Source organism: Anolis sagrei, chromosome 2, assembly GCF_037176765.1.
Source record: "Anolis sagrei isolate rAnoSag1 chromosome 2, rAnoSag1.mat, whole genome shotgun sequence".
Classification (NCBI taxonomy): domain Eukaryota; kingdom Metazoa; phylum Chordata; class Lepidosauria; order Squamata; family Dactyloidae; genus Anolis; species Anolis sagrei.
This window is the reverse complement of record NC_090022.1, coordinates 169,564,003-169,586,209: the sequence shown is the minus strand read 5'-3', so window position 1 is coordinate 169,586,209 and position 22,207 is coordinate 169,564,003. Positions and strand designations below refer to the sequence as shown.

The 22,207-nt window shown below is 42.6% G+C and overlaps 1 protein-coding gene across 1 annotated transcript in view; it reads right to left on the bottom strand.

The window, feature by feature from the left end:
• The window catches only part of KRI1 (KRI1 homolog), a 38,626-nt gene that overhangs the window by 11,668 nt on the left and 4,751 nt on the right, over window positions 1-22,207 (bottom strand). The window contains exons 4-12 of the mRNA XM_067464087.1: window positions 20,234-20,336; window positions 15,719-15,785; window positions 14,377-14,411; window positions 10,815-10,911; window positions 9,271-9,348; window positions 8,531-8,667; window positions 2,752-2,872; window positions 2,431-2,526; window positions 1,371-1,541 (exon numbers count right to left, since the gene is read on the bottom strand). Coding sequence (XP_067320188.1) covers window positions 1,371-1,541; window positions 2,431-2,526; window positions 2,752-2,872; window positions 8,531-8,667; window positions 9,271-9,348; window positions 10,815-10,911; window positions 14,377-14,411; window positions 15,719-15,785; window positions 20,234-20,336 — 905 coding nt within the window. The remainder of the gene's footprint in view (window positions 1-1,370; window positions 1,542-2,430; window positions 2,527-2,751; window positions 2,873-8,530; window positions 8,668-9,270; window positions 9,349-10,814; window positions 10,912-14,376; window positions 14,412-15,718; window positions 15,786-20,233; window positions 20,337-22,207) is intronic.

Sequence of the window (22,207 nt, the reverse complement as noted above, 5' to 3'; positions counted from 1 at the left end):
AGAACTATTTTATACATTTTAGCAATCCTTTCTGGTATACATCATTTTACAAAAATATATTTTTACTCAGCGTAAATTACAAACTCTTTATCCAGAACCTTTCCCATTGTTCCATTTGTATGTGTTTACCAAAATTTTGTGCCCACTTGGCCATATCATCTTTCACCTGTTCCTCCTCCATTTCAATAACAACTTAGTCATCTCCAGAGTCCAAAACAGATGGTGACATTATTTAAAATATTGTTACCACCAGGATATGTGTATGGGGTGTCTATAATGCAAAAATGAATGTTGTATTTAGACTTGGGTGCCATTTCTGGGACCCTCCCCATTCTCTCTCTTCCATATATATATATATATATATATACACACACACACACACACACACACATACATATATATACATACACACATACAAATATGAATTCTTCCAGTCCCAAGCATTTCAGATAGTCACCAAGCTTCCATTAAGCCATCTCACATATTGTAGTATCACTGCACTTAATCAACCTTTAAAAGATATTGGACAATCACTACAGGAAGCTCTTTTACCAAGCTCAGTGACAATTGACTAAATCAGGGGTCCCCAAACTACAGCCCGCGGGCCACTTCCGGCCCGCCAAGGGCACTTATCCGGCCCACAGAGGAGGAGCGCCCCCTCCCCCACAGTGCCCCTCCCTTGGCTGGCTCACGCTATCCTTCGGGCCCAATGGGCAGCTTGAGCCAGCCAAGGGCAGCTGCTCTGTGTGGCCTACTCACGCATAAAGCACCTCGCGAGGTGCTTTATGCGCAAGTAGGCAGCGCAGGGCTGCTCCTCCCTTGGCAAGCTCATGCTATCCGTCAGGCCCGATGGGCAGCGTGAGCCAGCCAAGAGCAGCTGCTCCTCGCGAGGTGCTTTATGCGCGAGTAGGCCACATGGAGCAGCTGCCCTTGGCTGGCTCATGCTGCCCATCGGGCCTGACGTCTACACAGGGACCACCAAACGCAGCATTGCCCAAACACGAATCAAGGAACCTGAAAGGCACTGCAGACTACTTCAGCCAGAGAAGTCAGCCATAGCAGAGCACTTGATGAAACAACCTGGACACAGCATTTTATTTGAGAACTCAGAAATGCTGGACCACTCTCGCAACCACCATGTCAGACTACACAGAGAAGCCATTGAAATCCACAAGCATGTGGACAATTTCAACAGAAAGGAGGAAACCATGAAAATGAACAAAATCTGGCTACCAGTATTAAAAAAACAAGTCTTAAAGTTTCGACACAGAAAATTACTTCAAGAAATGAATCTCTGAAAGTAACTCTGTATCACACAGGAGCCTAGCTGCACATCAAGAGGCCTGGTCTATGGTAGGATGGAGAAATACCTCCATGAGCCGATCATGCTGGGCAGGGTCAAAGTCGCCGTCGAGGTCTCCCTCTTGAAAGGTGCCAGCCTCACTGCCAGTGATTTCCTGCAGCTTCTCCAGTCGTTCTATGATCTCCCGCCGTTTCAGATTCTTCAGCTGTTTCAGCTCCTCCTGCTTCTGTTCCCTCTCCTTTTAAGAGGAAGCAAAGTGCAAAATTAAGTAAAAAGCCCATTGCCTGTGTTAATCAGACATCTAGCTCCTCATTAGGCAAATATCTTGGCCTTCACACTTAGCCATAAATGAATTGCATTAGCCAAAGGCTTTTTATCATATATGGAATAAGACATGAACAAAATCAAAAAATATTTTGGGTTGTAGGTTTTTCAAGCAATATGGCCATGTTCTAGAAGCATTCTCTCCTGATGTTTCGCCTGCATCTATGGCAAGCAACCTCTGAGGTTGTGAAGTCTCACAACCTCTGAGAATGCTTGCCACAGATGCAGGCAAAACATCAGGAGAGAATATTTCTAGAACATGGCCATATAGCCCGAAAAATCTACAACAACCCAGTGATTCCAGCCATGAAAGCCTTCAACAATACAAAAAATATTTTATTAATTATAGTAAACATAACTTTAAAACCATTTTACAGACCCCTGTAAAACCAGCAAATAGAACTATGCAAAATATAATGAAATAAAGATATAATTTCTTAGTTGTCTATGCTAATTGGGTTACTGAATATGGGACAAATAGCCTCCCACCAGCTAAAAATTCTACTATTTTCTGAGATGTACAGTCTGTATATATATATAACTTCAAAATAAGTGACACAAATCTTTGCCTGGGGGTTGAATAATAGACACAGAACAATCAATACATGATGTCATCAATCTGTCATAGTTTTATCCCGCTGCATCTTGATGACATCATGTATTGATAATTATTGTTGTTATTCTCTTTCCTCCTTAAGTAAGGATTTATTTTCAGTGCATATACATTTCACCTGCCATGTGAATTTACTCAAGTCAGGAAAAAGGGAGCTGAAACATGAGCCAGACACAGCAGAATTACTCACTTTCTTCTTGCGCTCACGGATTTCCTGGCGCTTCTCTTTGCGACGCTCATCCTTACGGCGAACCGAAGTTGCAATTATGCGGGGATATGTCTGCACCTGTTGACAAGGAAATTGAGATGAGAAGAAATGAAAATGGGAGATTACACTGACCTCACATTCTTCAAACAAAGAAGGAGAAGTGAACCCAGTGGTGCTCTCCTACATCCCGAGTCTCTTCACAATGGAGACCATGCTCTTACTTAGAGATGGCTCTGAGCAAATGGCCAACCTCGTAGCCCAACATCCTCCCATCCCAGAAACTCAAGATATGGTTTCACTCACCACTTGTGCCTCAGGCTCCTCAAAACGGAAGTTGTACTTGCGCTCAAAATCCTCTTGCTTTTTTAGGAACAGTTCACCTTCATCTGAGGAGTCTGACACAGCCAGCTGTACCCCAGGTAGCCTGGGAAAGGGGGGCACAGGAGGAAACAGGTGATTGCAGCATAACCTGAGGATGAACCCTCATCTCTACAATTGTCTAGAATACAAATCAAGATCCACCAAAGCTCATGGACTATTTCCACTGCAGATTCATGAATATCATCATTTTGTCAATGTGTTTACAGGGATTCAGTTCCAAGACTGTGGGCACCATAATCTGTACAAGTCCCGTTGCATAGAATGGGCACCACAAGTCTCACTCTATGCAACGGCATATTAACATGGCATTCCTTATACTAAATGGTAAACAAATTAATGCCAGAGAGCCTGAGGATCTGTAAAATGGTAAGGGGCTACAACGTCTGACAACGCTCTTGTTACATCCCAACTAGACTACTGCAACGCGGTCTACGTGGGGCTGCCTTTGAAGACTGGCCGGAAGCTTCAATTAGTCCAATGGTCAGCAGCCAGGTTGCTCACCGGAGCAGCGTACAGGGAACATACAAGTCCTCTGTTACACCAGCTCCACTGGCTGCTGATCTACTACCGAGCACAATTCAAAGTGTTGGTTTTAACCTTTAAAGCTCTAAACGGTTCTGGCCCAGACTACATGTCCGAACATATCTCCTGCTACGAATCATCACGAAGTTTAAGATCATCTGGAGAGGTCCTGCTCTCGATCTCACTGCCAATGCGATTGGTGGAGACGGGAGACAGGGCCTTCTCAACAGTGGCTCCCCGCCTGTGGAATTCCCTCCCCAAAGACATCAGATTGGCCACCTCCCTCCTGTCCTTTAGAAGGAAACTCAAGACTTGGCTGTGGGACCTTGTGTTTGACCATTGAATAGCGGCTTGTATGAAGAAGATATAAGCAGTTTCGAAGTGACAATGAACTGACCTGGACCTGAATTTTAATTGGCGTGTTTTAACAATTGTTTAATGGTTGTTTTAATGAATTTGTTGATTGTTTTTATCGCTATGATGGCACCGAATGGTGTTTGCACCAGGATTGTGGTTCAGCTGGCTAAGTGTCAGCTGCATTAAGATCGCTCTGACCAAAAGGTCATGAGTTCGAAGCCAGCCCGGGTTGGAGTGTGCTTCCAACCAATTGTGTAGCCTGTTGTCGACCTTTGCAACCCGAAAGACAGCTGCATCTGTGAAGTAGGAAAATTAGGTACCACCTTGTGTGGGGAGCCTAATTAACTATTTTATGAGGCTATAAAAAGACTCCAGCATGTGGGGAATGCGGAAGTACTTCATCAGTGTCGCAGATGGACAATGGAAGCGACAGCTCCCCTGGCGGTCAGAAAAAGCTAAATAGCCTCTGTATATGTCTGTATACGTTGTATGTCAAATTGGCATTGAATGTTTGCCATATATGTGTACACTGTAATCCGTCCTGAGTCTGCTGCGGGGTGAGAAGGGCGGAATGTAAATACTGTAAATAAATAATAATAAATAAATTTGCTGTGAGGCCGCCGTGAGTTGAGAAGGGCGGGGTACATGTTTATGAAATAAATAAACAAATAAACATATCAGCATTGAGCTTAGTGCACAGCAAAATCAAGGTCTGCTTTTAGAAAATTTTCCCCTGAATATGTTTGAACTTTGGTTAGCTGAATTTGTGGATACAGAACCTATGGATACGGTCAACTGCTTATAATATGGATATGTCTAAAGGAGATGTGAAATGTCTTTTGTCTGAGTGATATCATAGTGCTGGTCCCCTGGTTAAGGCCGTTAATGTCCCGATTTAAGTCTGGGAGGCCACAGACATAATTGTATTACTATATTTATTTATATCCCATCCTCTGGAGGGGAAAAGCACTCACCTGTCACTTGAAGGTGCTTATGAGAGCCTTCCCTCGTGCCCTACTCTATTAATCCTTATGTGCTTTTCCTTGCCAAAGTACTATATATGCACTGAGATTCCCTCAACCACCACCAAAACTATAGTGAGGCATCACGGCATATGTACCTTTGATATAATAGGCCAGCCATAAAATGAAAGGCAACTGAAACAGGCTTGATTCAAGAAAAACATCAAGCTGCTAGGGAAAGCAACATTTGGGATGCAAAAGAACCAACCATTTTAATTTTACTTCACATAAGTGAGACAATTTCAAGAGTCCCATCAGCCATACTTCCCCAAGAGCACATGGTCCGGCAACAAACCCAGTACCCGCCCACACCAGACTCTCTGATCCAATTGGCCCACAACAACAGGGGATTCTCTAGACAAGCCAATAGGAGCCAAAGGCAGGTTTCCAGGGAGAACTGCTGAAACAGATACAAGGCAAGTCTAGCCTGCTACTATGTTGTGAGCCTTGTTGCTGCCCAGAAAGCATCTGTTGGGGAGGGAGGAGGCACAAAAGCTGGGTTCAACTTCAGTGCCAAATCAAGCTTGTTAATTTGAGAACAAGAAAGCAGGATCTAATTTGTGTCTCTTTTGCCCCTTCTACACTGCCATATAAAATACAGATTATCGGTTTTGAACTGGATTATATGGCAGTGTAGCATTGCATGGAAATGCATCTCAGCTACATTGCCTGAAAATAAGCCCCCTTCTACACTCCCATATAATCCAGATTATCAAAACAGATGATTCACATTATGTGCTTTGAACTGCATTATATGAGCCTACACTGCCATATAATCCAGTTCAAAGCACATAATGTGAATCATCCGTTTTGATAATGTGGATTATATGGGAGTGTAGAAGGGGGCTTATTTTAAGGTAATGTAGCTGAGATGCATTTCCATGCAATGCCACACACACAAACACACAGCATTTCTTTGATTCTAAGACAACTTTTTCCCCATATTGAGAGGGCTTTTTCTTACATACATAATACAGCTTTCTTTCCTGTTGATGGTACTGAAATGACAGTTTGCATCTGGCAATCAATGGCAATCAAATCTGTTGTTTTGCTGAATTACAGAGAATATGGCTGACTTCTCTGAATTACAGAGAAGTCAGCCATAGCAGAGCACCTGATGAACCAACCTGGAGACAGCATATTATTTGAGAACACAGAAATGCTAGACCACTCTCACAACCACCATGTCAGACTACACAGGGAAGCCATTGAAATACACAAGCATGTGGACAATTTCAACAGAAAGGAGGAAATCATGAAAATGAACAAAATCTGGCTAGCAGTATTAAAAAACTCTAAAATTACAACAGCAAAACAACAGAGAGTAAACAATCAGGCACATCTAATCACCTCTCAACAAAAGATTCCCCCAGGCACTGCCAAGCCATCAAATGCTAATTAAGGTGGTCAGTTGAAACATTCACACCTAGCTCCAGCAGACAAGAGTCCTTTGTCCCACCCTGGTCATTCCACAGATATATAAACCCATTTTCCTACTTCCAACAGACCTCACTACCTCTGAGGATGCTTGCCATAGATGCAGGCGAAACGTCAGAAGAGAATGCCTCTAGAACATGGCCACATAACCCAGAAAAACCTACAACAACCCAATGTACTTTAACTTGCCTGGAAGTAGGAGGCATTGAAAACACACAAGACTAGTTTCCATGATTATATCATGAACAAAGTATAATTATCACATCAACACTCTCCATATCATTGTCGGTTCTTTTAGCTGAGAAAAAAATGTTCATCCTTAAACGCCTGCTGGGAGAAATTAAGATTTTGCAGTCCGTAAAGAACAAATAGACGTTCTGGAAAAAAGGAAGAGCACTAGAGGGATAGGGAACCTATGTCCCAAATGTGTCAGTCAAATGTGAGCCTTCATCATTGGCCTTACTGGCTAGGGGCAATGTGAGCTACAATCCAGCAACCAGCTCAGCAAATAGCTCAGCAAAGTGTACCTATTTCTGTGAAACCTGGGATATTCAGTTCTATGCTATGACTATGAAGAAACGTTTTGGACCACTCATCATTATTCATATGTAAAGCAAGAAAAAGGCTATGCTGACACACAGTTGTTCCCTGCAATCTATATATATATAAATGCTCTGTGCATAATGAGTACCTTAAAAACAAAAGAACCAATGAACGAAATCACACCAAATTTGGCAACAAAACATCTCACTATACAAGGAGTGACCATCACTCAAAACATTATGATTTTGTCATTTGGGAGATGTAGTTTCTGGGATTTATAGTTCACCTATAATCAAAGAGCATTCTGAACTCCACCAACGATGGAATTGAACCAAACTTGGCACACAGGATCAACAAAAAACACTAGAAGGGTTTGGTGGGCATTGACCTTGAGTTTTGGAGTTGTAGTTCACCTACATCTAGAGAGCACAGTGGACTCAAACAATGATTGATCTGGACCAAACGTGGCACGAATACGCAATATGCCCAAATATAAACACAGATGGAGTTTGGGGAAAATAGATCTTGAGATTTGGGAGTTGTAGTTACTGGGATTTATAGTTCACCTACAATCAAGGAGCATTCTCAACCCCACCAACAATGGAATTGAATCAAACTTGGCACCCAGAACTCCAATGACCAACAGAAAATACTGAAAGGGTTTGATGGGCATTGACCTTGAGTTTTGGAATTGTAGTTCACCTCCATTCAGAGAACATTGTGGATTCAAACAATTATGGATCTGGACCAAACTTGACAGGAATACTCAATATGCCCAAATGTGAACACAGATGGAGTTTGGGGGAAATAGACCTTGACATTTGGAAGTTGTAGTTACTAAGATATATAGTAGGCTTGGGCAATCCATGGTTCTAAATGGTTCTAAAGTACTTACAAAATGAAAGTTCTGGTGGTGAAAATTTCAGAACTCTAACAAAACTTTCAAAATTTAATTATTATTTCATTATTGGTGATTTTAACGACAGAACCAATTAGGAACTGCCATTTATTATGAAATTTTGAAAGTTTTGTTAGAGTTCTGACATTTTCACCACCAGAACTTTAGTTTTGTAAGTACTTTAGAACCATTTAGAATCATGGATTGCCCAAGCCTAATATATAGTTCACCTATAATCAAAGAGCATTCCGAACTCCACCAACAATGGAATTGGGCCAAACATCCCACACAGAACCCCCTTGACCAACAGAAAATTCTGTGTTTTCTGGTGGTCTTTGGCGACCCTTCTGACACCCTCCTGGTGATCCCGCCCCCGGGTCTTGATTTCCCAGGTTGAGAAATGCTACCTTAAGGCCATCCAGTCCAACTCCCTTCACCAGAGCAAGAAAACATAATCAAAGCCCTCCTGACAAAGGGCCATCCAGCCATTCACACACACACACACATATGTATATGGCAGATGCAGTATCAAAGATTTGAAAGGGACCCCTAAAGAAGGACAATGATAAGTTGCCTGTTCCAGAGTAGGCAAACCAGACAATCTCCACATCAACACTGACAAAGAAACAACCAGAAATACTGTTTACCTACAAGCATAAAGACATTACATATATTAGACACTAACACTTTCTCATTACTTTATTTTCCAGATCACCAGACTGGGTCACAGCAATACGTGGCAGGGGACCGCTAGTGTTGTATAAAGGAGGACCATGAAAATATTCCTGAAATTGATGGGAGACTAGAAAACTGACTACTTTCTCATTTCCACACATCCCTACAGCCCATTTTTATTCCCCTGGGGTCAGCCAGGGAGGCTTATATCCCATCTATAAGAGCCTTAAAATGCTTTAGCACTCACCCATCCTCTTCCTCTTCTTCTTCTTCCTCTTCTTCTCCATCTCCTGCTTCCTTGTAGCGCTTGTTCAGGATGTAATCCCTCAGGAACCGCTCCCCCTCATCCAGTTTGGGATCATTCCAATATTCTTTAAGAGGTGCCTGGGAAAAATTAATAATAAATAAATAAATTTTTGTTTGTACCCCGGACTCGGTGTGGCTTACATGAGGCCAAGCCCACAATACACCAATAAACAAAAGCAATAACAATAATCAATACAAAGCAGTTGAAATAACTCAAAACAGAAAAATACACAATAAGCAATAGACAATAACAATATCAAACATACAGCATTTAAAAACCTTTGGCCGGGCCAAATGTAATAATTCAAATTTAGAATCAAAAAGTGCTGGGCATGAACAAGGTAAGGCAAATTAGAATAGGGTTTTCAGAGAGAGATAAGGGCGTGCAGACAACCAAAGTGCATTTGAGGACATATTGCTAAGAGTTTTCCTTATTCTGGGAAGGCACACTGGAACAACCACGTTTTCAGGCTCCTCCTAAAGACTGCCAGCGTTGGGGCAAGTCTGATGTCCTTAGGGAGTGAATTCCAGAGTCAAGGGGCCACCACCGAGAAGGCCCTCGTCCCCAACAATCGCACCTGTGATGGAGGTGGGAGCATGAGCAGGGCCTCTCCAGATGATCGCAGAGAAGGTGTGTTCGTACAACCATGTACAGCAGGCGGTTCCCAGCATCTCACTTACCAGGTCTTGAAGGTCCTCTTCTGCACCTGGCTTCGCCTGGCCCTTCAGCCAGAGGATGTAGTCAGCCTCCTCGCGCTCCTGAAATAAGTTAAGTAGAAGAGAGACAAAGTTGCCCCCTGCAACAGCCCGCTCCTTGATTTGAGCAATGGTGGCTATGTCTACTTAAATAGTTAAAATTTCAAATTCATTCCTTAGTGGGTATTTATTAATAAGCAATCAATTAATCGCTCTGTTCCCCACAAAAAAGATAAAACAAGGACTGGTGTCAAATATCAAATTACCTCCAAATGAAGAGGATCTTTTCTGTATTTCACAAGAAGTTTGGCATTGTCAAGGCCATCATATAGCATGTTTATTCAGGAAAGCAAGTGCAAACAAAGCTTTCGGACCAGAAGCACCTTGACAGATGCCTATGACTGTCTCTGCAGGATGCTGGAGGAAAGCTAATTGCATCCTATGGCAGAATTTGATGCAAATTCAGCATATCATTGTGGTTCAAAGTTCACCCTCCATTTTAACAGGGGAAAGATGGGGGGAGAAATCTCTTTTCCTTATGACTTGACAGGATGCTTCAGGTACATGTCATTTAGTTCATACATTAACGCCAGCATCGTGAATTGTGCTAGGAATTGAGTGCAATTGCTTATCAGTACTGAAAATTGTGTCCATTAAGGTAATTGTGATATCACGCTTCTTACAGCAGAAAATATGGGGTATTTACTATTAAGTAAACATGAAATAATGAAATGCAAATAATCACCCAGTAATCCAAAAGGAATGAGCCATGCTGGTGAGATGTTCTATTGTTTTTGTCAGGTTTTACAATGTATTGTAATGTAATATAGCTGAGTCATGCACTGCTAATAGGCTTCTATTGGAAATGCTGAGTCATGCATTAACTGTATATAGGGAATCATTTGGGGAATGTGTTCTGGCCTAGTCCAGGTGATTGTGAATGATGCAATCCTGGGTTTGAGTTAAGTCAATGAGTTGGGAACCAATCAGTGATTGCTATGTGTAAATGTACAGAATTGTATATAAGGAAGTCATGTACAGTGTATTCCCTCTCTCCTTGTGCTGTGATGCTGTTTGCCGAAGGCTCTGTGTAATTTATTAAAGGAACCTGTCTGCTAAGACAAGATATAACTGTGTGCTGTGGTAAGTTTGTAGTGTCATCTAGATAAGAGAGGAAAACAATAGTAAAACTGACAATGGCCGGGCATGTGCTCAAGTGTCTGTAAAGAGTTCCAGGGTGACTGCAGTTTGTGGGAGTAGTTGACTGAAAATACTGTGCAGGAAGAAGCTACTGGAAAGCGCTGAAATTGTGCAACTGATCTGTTGCTGAATTGTGAGATAAAGCATGACAGTTTTGCTATCTCAAGGGATTTCGTGAGCTTCAGATTCTATGGAGAATTATAGAAGTGAAATGCTGGGCTTCCCACCCTTCCTTCCCTCCCACCAGAACAGATGACCACTGACACTCCGTCTGGATGTGCCACAGCTAAAGAAACCAGGAATAACCTACCATTTCCTCACACACCCACCTTCTCTTCCTTACTTTTGGCTCTTTTTTGTAGTAAAGACGACGAGTCGCCATTTTCTTCTTCTTCTTCGTCACTGTCTGCAACAAACCTCTGGAAGCTGTGTGAGGGGGGCAAAGACAGGTCAGCACCATTCCAGATTGGATTATTGTAATGCACTTTACATGGGGCTGCCCTTAAAGACAGCTTGGACATTTCAATTGGCACAATGGGCGGCAGCCAGGTTACTAACTGGAGCGACTTACAGGGAGCAGTCAACCCCCCTGTTTAAGGAGCTCCATTGGCTGCCGTTCATTTTCCAGTCCCAATTCAAGGTCAGGTTCTTACCTACAAAGCCTTGAACGGTTTGGGACCCGCCTCCCTGCGTGACCACATTTCTGTGTAGGAACCTAAGTGATCTCTTCGATCATCTGGAGAGGTCCTGCTCTCGCTCCTGCCACCTTCACAGGTGCGATTGGTGGGGACGAGAGAGAGGGCCTTCTCTATGGTGCCCCCCAACTCTGGAACTCACTCCCCAAGGATATCAGGCAAGCCCCCACATTGGCAGTCTTTACGAGGAGCCTGAAAACGTGGCTGTTCCAGTGTGCCTTCCCTGAATAAAGGTAACAATGCCCTGCTCTGACCAATTCCTTGCAAAATGTCCTCAGAAGGGTTAGGTTGGGTTGCTCTTCCTACATTTCCTTTAAAACCCTCCTGCTTAGATACATCCTACCTCTGTTCACGCCCAGTGTTTATTTTAAAATTTTAAACTATTACGTCTGGCCTGGCCATAGTCCTTTTTTTTTTAAGTGTGTCTTATTGCCTATATGTGAGTTATATTAATTGTATTGTTTTATTTGCTTATTGCTTTGTTGTTTACTGATGTGTTGTTGGGTTTGGCCTCATGTAAGCTGCCCTGAGTCCCCTTGGGGAGATGGTGGTGCGGTATAAATAAAGTTTTTATTATTATTATTATTCATTCATTCAAGGCCATGAGAATGTAAATAGATGACATTCACCATTGGGAACTCTGCGAAGCCAACTACGAAGTTATTCCTAAATGCTAATTTTCCTGGTATTTTGGACTTAGAATAATAGAGTTGGAAGAGACCTCATGGACCATCTAGTCCAACCCCATTCTGCCAAGAAGCAGGAAAATTGCATTCAAAGCACCCCCGACAGAGGGCCATCCAGCCTCTGCTTAAAAGCCTCCAAAGAAGGAGCCTCCACCACACTCTGGGGCAGAGAGTTCCACTGCTGAACGGCTCTCACAGTCAGGAAGTTCTTCCTAATGTTCAGATGGAATCTCCTTTCTTGTAATTTGAAGCCATTGTTCTGCATCCTAGTCTCCAAGGTAGCAGAAAACAAGGGATTTCAACTCCCACAAGTCTCAGCTGCATTGGTCAATAATCAGGCATTCTGAGAGGTGAAGTTCCAAACTTCTGGAAGGCCAGAGTTTGGGGAACATTGGAGCAATCATTCCCACAGTAAACTTAAGGGCTACCCTACTTTGCCCCAGAGCAAGCCTACAGAGCAGACTGGCCAAAGTGTAGCGCCCCTGCTTTACAACTCTGTCAACTTCCCAAAAGTCCCTAATAACCTGTTTTTTGTGGTTAAAATATGCTCCTCAAATATTTGGTCCTCTTGCCCCTCACTACCCTTCCACAGAATATCCTTGAAGACATTTTCGAAGTCAATACATGAAACTGGAAGAAAGATTTTTGTCACTGCTGGGTGCACCAAGAATGACACTACAGCTTCCTTCAGAGTTGCCCAACCCTACCACAAGGGAAAGACTCCAGGAAATCATCTTCCTGTGGTTATCACAGACAGAACATGACGTATTTAAGGACATCATTGCTGTTAGAACTTAGGAAAACCCTAGTTCAAGGGAAAGAACAAACTCAATGGGAATTAGCAGCCACCAGTCCACTGTAGATATTCAGTTCCCCAGGAGACAAGAGGGAAAGAAGTGAGGGATGCTTTTATGCTTTTGTCGTGTCAGAAGTGACTTCTGGTGTGAGATAATTGGCCATCTGCAGAGACGTTGCCCAGGGGACGTCCAAATGTGTTATCATCCTGTGGGACACTTCTCTCATGTCCCCAATTGGGAAGCTGGAGCTGACAGACGGGAGCTCACCCCATCTTGTGGATTCTAACCACCAACACTCAGATCAGCAGTTCAGCCGATACAAGAGTTTAACCCAGTGGTCCTCAACCTTCCTAATGCTGGGACCCCTTAATACAGTTCCTCATGTTGTGGTGACCCCCAACCATGACATTATTTTTGTTGCTACTTCACAACTGTAATTCTGCTACTGTTATGAATCGTAATGTAAATATCTGATATGCAGGATGTATTTTCATTCACTTGATCAAATTTGGAACAAATAATAATAATAATAATAATAATAATAATAATAATAAACTTTATTTATACCCCGCTACCATCTCCCCAAGGGATTCGGTGCGGCTTACATGAGGCCAAGCCCACAGTACACCAATAACAAAAGTACACCAATAACAATACAATTAATAAATCACAGAACCAATAAACAATAAACAGTAACAAGCATTTAAAAACCTATGGCCGGGCCAAATGCAATAGTTTAAAATTTTAAAAAAATAACGCTGGGCATGAACAAGGTAGGATATAACTGGTATAGGGTTTCCAAAGAGAGATGAGGGAACGCAGTCAGTCCTAAATCAGTGGTAAGGTGCATTTTGAGGGCATATTGATGAGAGTTTTCCTTATTCTGGGAAGGCACATTGGAACAACCACATTTTCAGGCTCCTCCTAAAGGAGTTGGGGCATGTCGCATGTCCTTGGGAAGTGAGTTCCAGAGTCGGGGGCCACCACCAAGAAGGCCCTCTCCCTTATCCCCACCAATCGTGCCTGCGAAGGAGGTGGGAGCATGAGAAGGGTCTCTCCAGATGATCAAAGAGATTGTGTGGGTTCGTACACAGAAATGGGGTCACACATACCGAATACATCCACATTTGAATACTGGTGGGGTTGGGGGAGTGTTGATTTTGTCATTTGGGAGTTGTAGTTGCTGGGATTTATAGTTCACCTACATCCAGAGAGGACTGTGGGCTCAAACAATGATAGATCAGGACCAAACTTGGCACAAATACTCAATATGCCCAAGTGTGAACACTGGTGAAGTTTGGGGGAAATAGACCTTGACATTTGGGAGTCGTAGTTGCTGGGATTTATGGTTCACCTACAATCAAAGAGCATTCTGAACTCTACCAATGATAGAATTGGGCCAAACTTCCCACACGGAACTCCCATGATCAACAGAAAATACTGTGTTTTCTGATGGTCTTTGGCGACCGCTCTGACACCCCCTCGTGACTCTCCCAGGGGTCCTGACCCCCAGGTTGAGAAACAGTGGTTTAACCCATTGTGCCACAGTGGCTCCAAGACCTGCTAAGAAGATAGAAAATCAATTTCCCTTCCAATTATATACATATCAGATATTAACCACAAGCAAAATATACACACACATAAGCAGCAAGGAAAGACAACACAAGACTGTGAAGCTGAAGGTGCGTTTCCCAGCAACTCACTCTTTCTCACCTTTGTTTCAGCTGCTTTTGTTCTTCCACATAGCTCTGTCAAACAGTGGGAGGAAGAGGGAAGATTAGCACAGTATGCTATAATTCACTGCAGCCTTTTTAACATTTCCATAAAAACACTGCAGTTTTCTAGATGTACAGTTATCTTTCCAGATTCACAAGGGTTAGGGGTGAGAGAGGAAAAAATGCAAATAAAAACTGAGAACACCTCTCTAGGAATTTCCAGATCCTCCAGTGCAACTCCGTTGGAAGTTGAACATAAAGTTGTAATAGAGGACCTAAATTTCTACAGAGAATATATATATTTTAAAATATTTTGTATTATTTTATCATGGTTCAATACATTTGTTATACATTCTTTGTTTTACAGCAGATACATATTATTCAATACAACCTGCCATACTTTAACTTTTGGCATCTAGTATTATTTTTCTGCTTATACATATTGTCTATCACAGAGAACATATTAATCATATCCACAAATTATCAAATCCACAAAAGTAAAAGTCACACATGTAGAGGTGTTCTGTCGCCGCTGGACCTGAAATAAAGTGCTTTTAAGAGAGGATGTATGGCTTGAATCCAGCGGGAAGCCAGGGGGCCCAAAAAGGTGCCTTTAGAGAAATTTCCCTCATTAAACAGTCTTTAGGAGGCTTGAGCTTAAATATAACAAGTCTTTTATTGATGAACAAACAGGAATTGTAAAGCTTTCTTGGCAAAATCCAGTTCTCTCAAACTTGTCCACAGGGAACAGGCACTATCTTCAATAACTTTGTTCAAAGGAAAATTCCCCTTTCTAGCTCCTCCCAGGCTACTGTGAACCTAAACCTGACTGATTTGAATCCACTACCGGCTGAACTGCATCTCAGAACCGAGCAGATGTACCAGCAGGCCTGTAGTCACTTAGCTGGAGATCTTGACGATTAGAGCTGTAATTCCCTCCGGAATTCCTCAGGGCTGTAAGGCTGTTTCCCCGGAACCTTTGGGAATCTTTAGAGGCTTAAGACTGTTCTCCCCCGGGAAGTCTTAAAGGACGAAGCCTTTGTACAGGAGGACGTCTGTACACATCCTCTGCATTGACTTCCTTTGCTGAGACTAACTGAAAAATGGCCCCTTCCCTCCAAAAAAACCAGAGAGGGGCGGGACCAGGGATCCTAACTATAATTGACAGGTGGCTTGCCCTATGAATGCAGCCAAAGGAAGCCACCTATCTGCAAAGTCCCTGCAACTTAGGACTATGAACAAACACTCAGTGCAAAGCACAAAATTGGAGCCCCTGGAACAGCCATTCCAGAACAAGAGGGATGAGTATACAGTGAACCCAGTGCCCCTCCATGCCTCACCTTTGAATTTTTAATTGCTGCTTCCTCCTCCTCCTCCTCCTCCTCCTCTTCTTCATCTTCATATTTGCTATAGGGAGAAAAAACAGGGATTATTATATTGACAGATCCCTCCACCGCACAGGAAACATGGGTCTGGAGATAAAACATTTAAGATTGCAGTGCTTCTCCCCAATTGAAAGCAAAACTTTTAGCTTCTAAGACTGCTTCCATTTGATGAAGTAATCACAATCAGATCTAGGCATAAGGAATGATTTAGTACCAGGAGTGCCCATAACTCATCCTAAAGGCTAATTTGGCATGTACTTACTGAGGCAAGTGATCACATACCTTCCTATCCTGATCAATCTAGCAAAGGGAAGGAAAGAGTACCCAGCTTTTTGAGTTGTGAAGCTAGGTAGAGCTATAGGAAGGAACAAAAATGTTTGATATTTAGTGAGTTTTGCCATTTTACCATCCAGGTATTAAATGAGAAATGAGATGTTCCATATTGATTAGTATGACTGTTTTGTTTTGATATTGCCATCAAAATGACATTTAATATTACATTTAATATTACAAGAAGCACTGCCTGAACATCAAGCAAAAAGTGGGTGCTTGAAACAATATCATACGAAAGCTGACTGGCACAACCTGGGGATCACAACCAGCCACAGAGAAGACATCTGCCCTTGCACTGTGCTACTCTGCTGCTGAGTATGCATGCCCAGTGTGGAACACATCTCACCACACTAAAACAGTGGATGTGGCTCTTAATGAGACATGCCGCATTATCACGGGGTGTCTGCGCCCTACACCACTGGAGAAATTACACTGCTTAGCACCACCTGACATCCGACGGGAAGTAGCAGCCAATAGTGAAAGGACCAAGGCAGAGACATCTCCAGCTCATCCCCTGTTTGGGTATCAGCCAGCACGTCAACGACTTAAATCTAGAAATAGTTTTCTAAGATCTACAGAGACACTCGCTGGAACACACCAGCAAACGAGAGTCCAAAAGTGGCAGGCTCAAACCCAGAACCTCAACCAATGGCTGATATGAAATGAGAGACTCCCCCCTGGGCACACAGAGGACTGGGCGACTTGGAAGGCACTGAACAGACTGCGCTCTGGCACCACGAGATGCAGAGCCAACCTTAAGAAATGGGGCTACAAAGTTGAATCCACGACATGCGAGTGCGGAGAAGAGCAAACCACTGACCACCTGCTGCAATGCAACCTGAGCCCTGCTACATGCACAATGGAGGACCTTCTTGCGGCAACACCAGAGGCACTCCAAGTGGCCAGATACTGGTCAAAGGACATCATGGAATGGCCATTCCTCAGTACACAGTAAACAGACAGAAATTCAAGATACTATTCACAGGAGAAGACTCATACAAGACCTTCCTTGCTTGTATATTATTGCTTGTCTTCCTTGCCTGACTTAGAAGGGGACACTAGAAGAAATCTTCATTCCCATCTGCTATCCTTGCTATGTTACCCTCCCTTCTGGTCAACCTTTTCACCTCTTCCCTCAAATGACCAACACAGACATCCTACTCCAGACTGGGACACAAGAAGCTTATTGCCTGTCCTTATCAGGGGATAAAAGGGTCAGAAGACAATGCGCAGAAGAAAGAGCAAGAAACTGGTTGTGCATATTAACGGCTCAAAGGAGAAATCAGACATTGGATTTGAGTTGTGATTAAAGTTCTGCTAGAACAGATCTAATTTGAACAGAAATAATTGAAAAGTGAACAGAGGTTGCAATTCTGCATATTTTATGCCACCAAGCCCACTTATATATGAGCAAAAATGCATTACACCCATACTACTGCTATCGTTTTGTGCCTACAACTCATTTCTGACTCATAGCAACCCTAAGGAAAATCTATCAAGGGGTATTCCTAGCAAGAGGGGTTTGCCTTTGCTTTCCTCTGAAGCTGAGAGAATGTGAATTGCCCAAGGTCACCCTTCATGAAATTATAAAGTAAACTTGGAACTTCTAAAAGACCATCCACATTAACGTATCAATTGCAAGGGGCTGTACAGATAAATTACGGCAATTTCAATTTATTAAATGTCTTGAAACAAGTACCATATATACTCAAGTATAAGCCGACCTGAATATAAGCCGAAAAAAACTGGGAAAAAGTCTTGATTTTGGTTTTGGAGTTGTAGTTCACCTACATCCAGAGATCATTGTGGACTCAAACAATGATGGATCTGGATCAAACTCTACACGAATACTCAATATGCCTAATGTGAACCCTGATGGAGTTTGGGGAAAATAGAATCTTGACATTTGGGAGTTGTAGTTGCTGGGATTTATAGTTCACCTACAATCACGGAGCATTCTGAACCCCACCAACGATAGAATTGGGCCAAACCTCCCACACAGAACCCCCATGTGGGCCACAGCAATGCGTGGCAGGGGACAGCTAGTATTTACATAAAACTGTAATTTAAGATAAGACTGCCCAACTCCGATTAAACCATTATTCTAACCTTCTTCAATGTAAATGTACTTACGTATCCTTCCAATAATAATAAAGAGAGTAAAATAATAAATGTAATAATAATAATAATAATATTATAATGGAAATGTAATAATACCAGTAATAATATCGTAAAATAATACATGCAATAACAATAATAAATAGAGTAAAATAATAAATGTAATAATAATAATCATCATCATCATAGAGTAAAATTATAAATGTAATAATAATAGAGTAAAATTGTAAATGTAATAAAAATAATAACAGAGGAAAATAATAAAAAACCTTGACTCGAGTATAAGCCGAGGGGGACTTTTTCAGCCTAAAAAAAGGGCTGAAAAACTAGGCTTATACTCAAGTATATACAGTAATTTCCTTCTGTAACAAAATATAGCCTTAATACTAACTAAAGGGGAAGACAAGTTGTAAGCCGAATTAATGCACCAGGCAGAGGATCTCAATGTTAAGTATGGAGTGCAAAATACCACAATGTTCCCTTTTTTAAAATAAAAGAATGAAAAGAAGTAGCAAACCATGGCGTTTTGAGCGTACAATCAGGCTGTGGAGTTTCTTGTGAGTCACAGCATGACACTCAATCCCTTTCCGTCAGCCTCATTCTTCACCCCCACATCCTCCCACAGTATTCAGTATTAATTCCTCATCTCAGCAAATTCCAGACACTCCATGAAAGTCTCTATTGCCATGCACAAATATGACCCATGTAAATAGAGCTACTTTTGGCATTTTACACCAGGATCAGAGTTATCAATATGCACAAAGAGACTAATACCATCCCTATTTCATGGATTTGTTGACTTTGACTTATGGAAACCCTATGTGTTGTAGTAGAGCCTGTAAGTAACGTTGCAAGCAGTAGTATGGGTGCCAGAAGGGCAAAAAGGGTTACTCATGAGCCAGAGTCTGATGAGGAACAACAGAGGAAAAGGATTCAGGATATACTTATGGCACCTACAGGTGAGGAATCATTTGAGGGTTTCTCTGGGGATGATGGGTCACAGAGTGGGGAAAACGGGGATGACACTGTGGATTGGACTAAGGTAAAAGAAATGCAAGCTATTTGTGTAGAGCCAACATCTAGTGATACGTTTATGGGATTCTCTGGAAGTGAAGACTGGCAATCGGGGAATACATCCGAGTCTTGGGGGGATCTGAGTCTTGACAGGAGATGGAGGGATGGGCGTAGGACTTCACGTGAAGAGTTGGGAGCAGCTGCGAGATGATCATGGGGCGGTCGTCAGTTCATCTTCTGATGATGATGATGTGTAATAAAAGTGGGCTCTGAAATGGGGAATCTTTGCAGAAGGCAAGGTGTTGGTATACGTTCGTGCACTGGGTACTGTCTGGATTTTTCGCTGCCTGTTCCGTGTTGGCATTGGGTTTGGGATCTGCAGGTTGCTGCTCCTGTTCGTGTGTGCTTTCAACTCGGCTTGGATTCTCGTGAATGTGGATTTCCCCCTTCCTTGACCTTGGACCGGCTTGACTACGACGCCGCTGCTGTGGATTTTGGAACTTCGCTACTTCGGATTCTGCTTGCTATGACCCTAGACTTTGCTTGACTACGCTTTCTTCCCTGCGGCTTCTCTGTTTTGTTAACCATTTGCATGCTGTGTTTTTTGTGATTTTGGAGTACTGTGTTTGATTCGGTTCTTTTTTCCGGATAATCCGGATTATACTTTGGCTTACCCTTTTGAACCAGGACTGGTTTTACCTTTGAGTTTTGACCAGAGGCATTGAGTTAAGTATCTCTGAGTCTTTTACTTTGCCTTAATAAACTCTGTTTTTGGAACTAACTCTGAGTCTGGCCCTTTAAGGCATCTGTGTTCCGACACTATGAGTGAGAACCCTACAAATCTTCCTGTTATCAACAGCCCTGGCCAGAAGTATCAGCCAATACAGTTAATATTCAGGTATTTGGGGAGCTGAAGTCTCAGAAACCTTCGAGAACCAAATACCAAAAACCACTCTCCAAGGCTAAGGATTTAACATGACAAATGGCCCAATTTTGATGACTTACCCAGCCTTCTCCAAGATCACCTTCCTCTCATAGTCATTGAGGAACATAGGCTTTTCTCTTTTCTTTTTGGGTGGATTGTCATTGTCACTGTCTGAGGCAGAGTCTGAAGAGAAACAAATTAATTAAATCATTAACTCTACGCATAGCCTGTCTTTCTCCCATTACAGGATCCAAGGAAGCATACAACTTTTTAAAATCACAACTTGCATAAAAATGAAAACACAATTAATCCCAATTTCTATGAAATAATGTACTTTAAAAGCAAGGTAAAATAGTATTCAAAATGCTTAAAGCATAACAAAATAAATATATATTGTCGAAGGCTTTCATGGCCGGAATTACTGGGTTGTTGTAGGTTTTTTCTAGAACATGGTCATATACACCTGCAACAACCCAAAATAAAAATACTCCACCCCTATTAATTAAAAACTCCACACAAAAAAGCTGTCAGTAGAAAGGAGGGGAGGAAACCAATCAGGCCCCGTCTACAGTGCCATGTAATGAAGTTAAATGCATTATATAGGTCTAAAGGTAAAGGTTTTCCCCTGACATTAAGTCCAGGCGTGTCCGACTCTGGGGGTGGTGCTCATCTCCATTTCTAAGCCAAAGAGCCGGAGTTGTCTGTAGACATCTGTGGTCAAGATCCATGACTGCATGGATCATTGTTACCGTTCCACCAAAGTGGTACCTATTAATCTACTCACATTTGCATGTTTTTGAACTGCTAGGTTGACAGAAGCTGGGCCTAACAGCGATAGCTCACCCCACTTCCTGGATTCAAACTGACAACCTTTCGGTCAGCAAGTTCAGCAGTTCAACGGTTTAACCTGTTGCCCCACCGGGGGCCCTTTATGAATTTACACTGATGATATTATGCAGCTTCAACCTGCTTTATATGGCAGTGAAGATGGGATCCCAGAAGAAAGTTCTATAAATTGGGAGCAGCCACCAAGAAGGATCGCTCTCTTTCATGCCCTCACCATGAAAGATTGTGACTGAACTGATAATAAGCCTTCTCCAAAAGTTCTTAGAGCATGTGTAGGCTGGTATAGGGAGATAAGGTTTTTCAAACAATCTGGGCTCATGCCTCTGCTTGATGATACAATCAGATGCAATGATGGCAAGAGTCAAATGATTTATTTGGTGCCACCACTGCCACAAATCGTCTTTCAGGATTTGACAATATGACCTACCAACAGTAAAGCTCAAAAGATCTATAAGGAATCAATTTGGATCTATATTCCTCCTAGACAAGACCATCTTAATTCATCTAACCCTGCAGACGATCTGAGTGTCAATAAGTCCAAACCTCATCAAGGACTGGTCACTTTGGCCCCTTCTACACTGCCATATAAAATCCAGATTATCTGTTTTGAACTGGATTATATGACAGTGTAGACTCAGTCCAGTTCAAAGAGATAATGTGGATCATCTGCTTTTATTATCCAGATTACATGGCAGTATAGAAAGGGCCTTAATGACAACAGAACTACTGAACGTCCCTCACATCCAGATCACCATCATCCTACCCAGCACAATAAACCCTGCCCAGAGTGTGTCCTTCATTGTTTACCAGGTATGGGCAAACTTGGGCCCTCCAGGTGTTTTGGACTTCAATGCCCAGAAATCCCAGCCAGTCTACCAGCTCTTAGGAATTGTGGGAACTGAAGTCCAAAACACCTGAAGAGCCGGTTTGCCCGTGCCTACTGTAGATGATCACAGGCATTGCTTGTGACACATCCATGGTCATCATGAAGGAACTGAAGCCCTTACACGTTCCCAACAGAGTGATAATGGTGAAGTGTCCCACACAACAAGCTCCTGCACCATCAGCAACTAACTCAGCCAGCTCAGAAACCAGTGGGGTGGGTGGTACACCACCAGAAATCCCACTTCAGATACAGTAGACCAGTGGTTCTCAACCTGGAGTCCCCAGATGTTTTTGGCCTATGACTCCCAGAAATCCCAGCCAGT